Source organism: Abrus precatorius, unplaced genomic scaffold (genome assembly GCF_003935025.1).
Source record: "Abrus precatorius isolate BTA unplaced genomic scaffold, Abrus_2018 Scaffold12, whole genome shotgun sequence".
Taxonomy (NCBI): Eukaryota; Viridiplantae; Streptophyta; class Magnoliopsida; order Fabales; family Fabaceae; genus Abrus; species Abrus precatorius.
In genome coordinates this window covers 292229-300079 of record NW_020874314.1, presented here as the reverse complement: position 1 = coordinate 300079, position 7851 = coordinate 292229, and the positions used below count along the sequence as shown (strand labels likewise).

General features: G+C 36.0%; 1 protein-coding gene across 14 annotated transcripts; it reads right to left on the bottom strand.

The window, feature by feature from the left end:
- Positions 1-2185: 2185 nt before the first annotated feature.
- LOC113856883 (zinc finger CCCH domain-containing protein 53-like) lies at positions 2186-7648 on the bottom strand. Of its 14 annotated transcripts, none has more exons than XM_027488678.1 (12): positions 7007-7298; positions 6069-6728; positions 5930-5993; positions 5474-5842; positions 5203-5385; positions 4922-5101; positions 4727-4821; positions 4372-4627; positions 4102-4254; positions 3692-3904; positions 3513-3595; positions 2189-3359 (listed from the first exon to the last, which is right to left on the bottom strand). In XM_027488678.1, exons 2-11 carry the CDS (start codon positions 6481-6483, stop codon positions 3535-3537), a joined length of 1989 nt encoding a protein of 662 aa, XP_027344479.1. In that variant the 5' UTR covers positions 6484-6728; positions 7007-7298; the 3' UTR covers positions 2189-3359; positions 3513-3534. The 14 variants fall into 14 exon arrangements, 8 of the variants coding, with proteins under 8 accessions (XP_027344479.1, XP_027344478.1, XP_027344477.1 ...); XR_003503055.1 differs by adding an exon at positions 6806-6851 and having other exon boundaries at positions 2190-2966; positions 3144-3359; positions 4102-4258; ... (2 more) ...; positions 5474-6728; positions 7007-7421; XR_003503054.1 differs by adding an exon at positions 6806-6851 and having other exon boundaries at positions 2191-2966; positions 3133-3359; positions 4102-4258; ... (2 more) ...; positions 5474-6728; positions 7007-7422.
- Between the last annotated feature and the right edge of the window lie 203 nt (positions 7649-7851).

The following is a 7851-nucleotide window of genomic DNA, read 5'->3' as shown; positions in this document are numbered from 1 at the left end:
TATACCTCCAAAATATTTAAAAAACTGTGATTATCCTTGCTTGTATACCTCCTTAGAAATTGATGGAGGTTAAGTTACTTAACACTACTCCTTTCTTTATCCTCTCTCTCAATAATCGAGGAACCATGAGTTTTTCATCAAATTCATCAAAGAGAGTGAAATTCTAATGAAGGTAGAACTTGCCAAAAAGTGGTTTCTAAGTTATTAAGACTTGAAGATGATGGAAGATGAAGTTACGCTTTAGGAGAGATGGAGGCTAAGGTCGAGGAGAGGGATAACTTAGCAAAAAAGGAGGAATGTGTTACAAAAAATAATTTTTTTATTAATTGAAAAATAACATAAATATATTTTTAGAGACTTTTTTTATAAATATTTATTTTTAAATTATAAAAATATTAAAATAATGATAATATGAGCTAAATTTTTATCATTCAAATCATCACTTAATAAAGCTGATAGGAACCAATTTTTATCATTTTAAAATATTATATATTAAATCATAACAAAAAAAATTTAAACACCAATTTCAAAGGTCATTTAAACAAAAAAAAAATGTTTTATATATATATATATATATATAGTTTGATCTTGATTAAGCTAGAATTGAACTAACAAACCATGAACTTGTGGATTTATCTATTCAATTATCACTTCTATTTTAAAAATATTGCCTAAAGATTTTTAAATAAATAATTGTCCAGCCTTTTTTCATAATCTCAATGACAAACCATTCTAAGAAATAAAACATGTTGTAAATTTATGTTTAAGGGATTATTTGAAAATAAGAGTTTGGAGAGAAAAAAAAAAGACATATGTTATATTTTAAATAAATAATTTGAAATTAATATTTTTAGAATAAAAGATAAAATTAATATATAATTATTTTAATTTAAAATTAAAAAAAATGTCATTTCCTCCTCTTCCTCCAAAATTTATCTCCCATAGTTCTATACAAGAGACATTCCCCACTTGTGCCACAATCATTCAGCGCTGGATATGTTTGAAAATTTTGCCAAAAGCATGGTGGCAATCCTTATATACAGTATTACAGTAGTTTTATGAAAAAAAAAGTGTATCAACCACAAACGCTGCACTTGGAAGAGCGTTCAAAGGCTACCATCCATAGATTTCTTAGCTCACTTCTCTTTAAATTAATTTTAGGAAAATGGCTAGTTAGCAAGCAATGATTAAAAAAAGCGAAATGATAATAACTCATTGTATGAAGAACAAACTATTTAATAGTTATTTTAAATTAATTAAATTTTTTTAATAAATTATATTCAAGACCTATTCTAATGACTTAGTTTTAACATAATAAAATATAAAAATTGATGAGGAACTGCACTGGATCATGATCAGCATCCATTCCATCTCTGGTTATGTTCTAGAGAGTAGAGAACCCTCAACCACTAAGCTACCTTTATTAGAAGAAAATAGGTATCATAACTTGATGCTCTTCTTAAATCAAGATTAAAATTTTAGCTCTAATATATAACCATCCACCTTTAACGCCGACTTTTATTACAAATTTTAATCATGATTATAGAACATAAAAATATACTTAGAATTTTACACTTAAATTGTCCTATTACAAAAGGCCAAATGAACAAACAAAATTGTCTTAATTCGTCATACTAGGAACGTGGGTTTCTCTTCAATACCCAGAATCTAGTTCATGAACCTCCAAGAAACCAAACACGGTCTCCCACAAGGCTAATTCATTCATTCTCACCAGTCGCTACCACTAACGAAACAGCCTATGGATGGTCTTCTATTTACAGCTCAACCAACGTGTCTAAGCCAACCACCAAGGCTTAGGATTATCCATCCACGAGGACCCAGTTCGCTTACAAGTGTTTAGATCAATGTTTCCTAAAATAGGATAATTACTTATTTTTACTAACTACTCGAGACAACTTTCAAAAAATAAAATATTTCTAAGTATAATCATTTTAGAACCAGCACTAAACGTTGTCTTGTACACAATTCAACTTCAACAGTTTAACCAAGCCTTTATTTAAAAATCCATTTATACTCGAAAAGACATTTGAAATTTGAAACTTTTCGTAGCATCCAAGCAGCAGGTAAATTAAGACGGCCTGGGAAGGGGAAAGGGGGTAAATAAGGCATAGTAATTCACAGGGATCTGTCAAATTTTAAATGACACGCATTCACAAGTTCTCACAGAGCCCAAAAGATTCGAGGAACCGTGCACTTTTGTCATACGTGTGGGCATCTACATCGACTTTTAAATAGATTTTTGCATGTCCTTTCCTGTCAGTAAGAGAAACAAGAGGGGCAGCGAGAGATGATACATATCCAAGAGAGAGAAAGTGGGTATCACTCACATGGGGTGGGTATTGGTGGGTGGAACCCACACATAGCCTGGCGTTTTATAAACGAGAGAGGCCCACTTGCAGTGTCAGCAACCCCATGTGATGGGTGTGTGCATTGTGGACCTGCCTTATTTCCCCCTTCAATAATGGCAAAAAATAAAGACAGACCCCACTACCCACCAATTTGCAAATTAATAATTGCAGGAACAAAGACAAATTCTCCTTTAAAATTCAGAACAAGCACAGCAGAGGAGCCCAAAAAATTAAAATAAAATAAAGATAGCCAAGAAAAGTGTCCAATTAGTCTTAAACTCACTTTTGCTTTCTGCTTTTTCTTTCTAAATCTTTCTCTTCTCTGTCTGATAATTCTAGGGGGTTGGTAACTGTGTATAACAACTAAATAAGGAGTACAGACACTGCTAAAACACAAAATAGAGCTAGAAAATCTCCTTTTTGAACTTCAATAACCCACCAAAGACTAATAATAAATATACCTTTCCCCCTCTTCACTCCTTGTCTTCAAATTTCAATTACTTATCATATTTGAATTTGAAACAGCCATGTAGTTATAAAACTCTTCTTCCTTTTACCACTTCTTCCTCTGCATGCTTCTGCTATGTTGTGCTTCAGCTGTACAAAGACAAAATTATCCCTCTAAACATAGAACACCACTAATACATCCAACATGGGTAAATGAAGAGAAGGGGGGAGGGGTATTACAGTGACAGGTGTTACTACTACACATTGACACTTGATTCTGTGCTATTTTTAATTCTCTTTTTTCTTTTTTTTTTACCTGTGGTTCACCTTACTACAGAAATTGAGAAGTGAAAATCGTACAATAATGATAACAAAAGAAAGCGAATGGCTGTCCCACTTCCTTTACTGAACTGCTTTTTAAGTATGCATTTTGTATGGTAGTAAGTAGTATAGTATTGATGATTGATGGTGATGGCCGCAATGGTGGTGATTCTCTACAAGATATGTTTCATGTCCAGGGATTGATTAGTCATGGTTCTCTTCCTGTAAAATAATATTGAACAAAAACCAAAAATATTAAGACCAAACACTAGCAGACTTAACTTAGTTTAATGAACAAAAGCAACAAGTGCTACGCACGTTTAAGACATGCAGCAAATATAGTTCAAAAACTAAAAAAAACCGTAAGTAACTTACCTGAACCAAAAGAAACTAAATTCTAAATACCAATTGGCCCACCGGTGCCAGCAAACATTCCGATGGATCCACCGGAAGAGAACCTGAGTCGAAATTCATATAATCAAAAGCTCAAAAAACTTTATGGATGCTGAAATTGAGGAGGATTGGAAAGAGCTAAATGAGACATATAATGGTACCTTGGTATTTGGCAGTTAAAGGATTTGAAGGTGCCCATGTCAAGAGCAGATGCAGTTGGAAGTAAAGTGCTAGTACTAAATTTAGTTTTGGCAGATGCAGCCGAGGCATCTGAATCAATGGCCTCATTAGGTCCATTGGTGAAGGCAGCCATGTAGTCTCCAATAGCCTTTGTTGGGGAAGCAAAAGGGCTATCAGGGAGATTATGCTCCAAGCTGCATTTATTCATAGCCCATTTAGATACACAACCTTTAACAGACAATCGACGTCAGGATTTCAAAGTAAGGATTGAAAATCAGGAATAAATGCAGAGAAGACTTTTAGCATGGACTAAAAGAGGAATTTGATGCAAAAAAGGTGCTTTTGCTATAATGGTACCCTTTGATTATTCTAGATGAGAAAAGTTTTATACCATTCTTGTAATTCAAGATCTTCGTGACTTGAGTTCTGCTTGCCATTGCCATTGTTTCCATTCTCTCCATTGACTGCTGCAACTTCCTTGCCCGTATAAATGTTGACATCAACAGGAATTGATGCAGTGGTTGTGGGAGCAGAACCTGAACCACTCTCTGGAATCAAACACCAAAAATAAATCTCAACTCAACTTCTCCAATCCAATTACTAGAAAGCACTAAATTCAAAATAAGTTGCACTTTGAAATGGTGGAGGAAAATAAATGTACATACCCTCTTGACTCTCTGAGCTGCTGCTGGGAAAGGATGAAAGACCAAGATTTTGATTGAAAAGGTTAGGAGAGTGGGTGGGAGAAGGAATTGGACTTCCTGTGGAAAGTGCACGATGGTGTTGCTTTTTTATGTCAATAAGTTGTAGACCCATAAGCCTTCTACTTTGGAGCTCAAGGGCTTGTTGAAAGTCAGCTTGTTCCTCTAGCTTCCTCCTCCACAGCATATCTTGAGCATTGTAGTACATTCTCCCACCTAAAAATATTAGGAGGTAGCCGACATGTTTAAGAAGAGAGGTTGAAAAAAACACAATCTCAAATGAAGAAACAAGGAGAGGGTAATGCTTGAACTTACCAACTTGGAGATCAAATGGATCTCTAGCATCGAGTCCAGTAGGTGTGCCACAAGGTGAGAAATCACCCCTATCAATTTGCTGCTGCTGCTGCTTTCTGAAATGTCAACAAACATAAGCAAATAGTTCAAAGCATATGCGAAAAGAATATCTATGAATCAAGAGAGTAAAAGAGTAGGAAATGGATGTGCCTGTACTTGTCAGGTACTTTGCCCTTCTCCTTGTAAGGCTTAACAAGCACTCGAGCATCACAAACAAAATGAGGGTTTCCTTTAGACAAAATGAGCTTCACTGTCTCAGGATAAACAAAGGTGACAAATCCAAACATCCGTTTTTGCTGATATGGGATCCTCACATCTTGAACAGGCCCATAAATGCTGCACCACCATTATCCAAAAAAACAGGTCAATTTCTACACTGAATCAGTAAGCACTGCAGAATCCAAATCATAAAGAAATCTATAGAAGGAAAAAGGAACCTAAAGTAGTTTGAAACATCTTCCTCTCTGAAAGTGCTATCTGCTGGGAAGGTCAAGTAGATCTGCCTAGAAGCTGGGTTAACCATTCCAGGACTGTTCAAAGAAAAATCACTCCTTTCTAGCCTAGATCGTCCAAATTTATGTAAATCCTCATTCATCATAAGAGCAGCTGCAGCAGCAGCTCTGCAATATCATCCATGATTAGTATTCATCTAACAAAATATGTTGGAACTTGGAATGCAATAATTCATAAAGAAACATTATTTCATACCTCTGGGTATCACTTTGTTGCTGCAGCAGTAAATTCATGCACTTTGGTGAGTATGGAAAAGAAGAAGATGCCATGAGTTGAGAAGCAGCAACCAATCTTTGCTGCTGAACACTCTTAGATCTGAGGAGTTCATGACACTGGTCCATCATTTCGAACTTACTAGGAGACCCAACCATTGCAGCACCCTCAGCGTCTCCAATTCCTCCTCCATGAAGGAACCTACAACTAGTCCCATTTTTGCAGTATCCTCTTGCAAAGTAAAGGCAAGGCTTCCACCCCAATCCAGAATTTGGGTCCTCAGACCCTAAACAAGCATCATTGACTGAACAACTCCTACGATGAAGTGACCCTCCCCACCCATACGATGGAAAGAGAGAAGGGTCACCACCATTAGTAGGACTAGAAGATAACTCTGGCTGAGAGTAGAATAAATCTGAGTTCTTTGAAACAAGGGAGGGTGACCCTTCATATAAGAAAGAGAGCTGGTCTTGAAGTTGATACTCATCCACTGGATCACACCCTCCATTTCCATAGAAAGATGAAGTGTTCATGGAAGTAGAAGATCCAACAACCAAGTTGCTGGGGCTCATCAAACTATCATCAGGGTTTTGAAGTTCAGATAGAGTACTAGCCCATGAAGCTGAAGTAGTAGAAGGCTTTGGAATACTGAGTGTAGGTGGAAGTGTCATACCACTGTTTATGACCCTTGAAGTGTTGGAATTTTGCCTTGAAATAGGTACAGGGTTGGTGGAAAGGAAAGGGGATGCAGATGAAGGTGTGGAGGGTGTACAAGGAGAGTGACAGTGAGAGTTCAAAGGCAACAACCCCAACTCCTTGCGTGCTTTGAAAATCACTGAGTGAACCAAGGCTTCTGAACCAAAGGCTAATCTAATCATTTCTTTCTCACCATGATCTTGAATCAGAAGTAGACCCATTATTTTTGAAGCATTTTCAGGGTCCAAGTTTTGGATCCTTGAAAACACAATCCTTGTAGCTTCATAACCATCCATGCTTAGAAAGCAATACTCTCTTTAGTTTCCACAAACAAACCACCACGCAATCCCTAAAAGACTCCTTAACTTTTGTTTTTCCTGTTGGTGAGGTGAGTGTGTGTTTCTCTATATTCTCTTTGTCTCTTTCTCTCTCTATCTTTCTGCCCCTACTACAAGTAAAGTTTCTTTCTCACCCACACACAAGCTTTACCTACCAAACCAGAGATGAGTGGAGCAAAGTGTTGTGTTTTTTTCTCATATTCCTGCCAAGCCCAATAAAAGCAAGTTAAAGAAAAAAAAGAGAAAGGAAAATCAAGAAAGCGAAGTGCAAAAGGAGTACTCTCGTGTGGTAGATTAAAAAGGAGACTAACGGAGAGCACCCATTCCTAAAAAGAAAAAAATAGTGGTTAATTTTTTCTTTAGGAATGCCAAAGTTGCAGAAACAGGAAGAAGAAAAACAAACAGTAACAAATACGAACTCCCTTCTTTCTTCTTCAATTAAATTTGAAAGCCAGTAGCAAGCAGAAGAATTGAGACATACCCATGAAAGGATAACTTAGTTATTCCTCTTGGCCGCACACACAGTAGTGGTCAATCTTCACTAAAATAAAGCCCATACCACACACAAAGCAGATGAACATGCAAGAAGTTGCAGGAGCAACAGAACAACCATCAATTACTTCACCACTAGCTCCTGCAATGTTTTTATGGTGTTCTGAGCACAGTCAAGTGAAGACCTTTCTCTCTCTATAATAATACTATATCCTGTCTGTCTTGTATCTATATCCCTATATTTCCTTTTCCTTTTTCTTTCTCTCACTCACTGCTCAAAAACTCACTCTATGTGGAAGGCGCAGCAACAAGTGGGAGTGTTGATGTGTTGGGGAATTGGTTTGGGTGATTTGAGCGGATCCAGATCTGTGCCCAAATGCTGCACGTTCACTTTCCTCTAACTTCTGACACTCTCACTATTAACTTCGATTTTATTTTTAGCCTTCTTTCCCAAGCACATTTTCTAATACCTTTCACAATGCCTCAATCAGAGTGTGTGTCACACGCTCCAACGTCACCGTTTCGAAATCATCATTCATTGGAGAGTGAGCAGCACGCACTTGCGTCCTTTTGTCTTGATTGGATCATCATATGCTTTTGTACGCGAGTCAATGCCACTCCAATCAACCCTGCTTTTCTTCTTTCTCTCACTATATATATATATTTTTTTAAAAAAAATACTAAAAACTTTTATAAAAAATTATAATATTTAACATTAATATATTAAATATTAAATATTTTATAATTTTTCATGAAAATTATATACGTTAAAAATTTAATAAAAATAAAAATATATTATTAATATTTATTACATTATTATATAATGTTACTCAT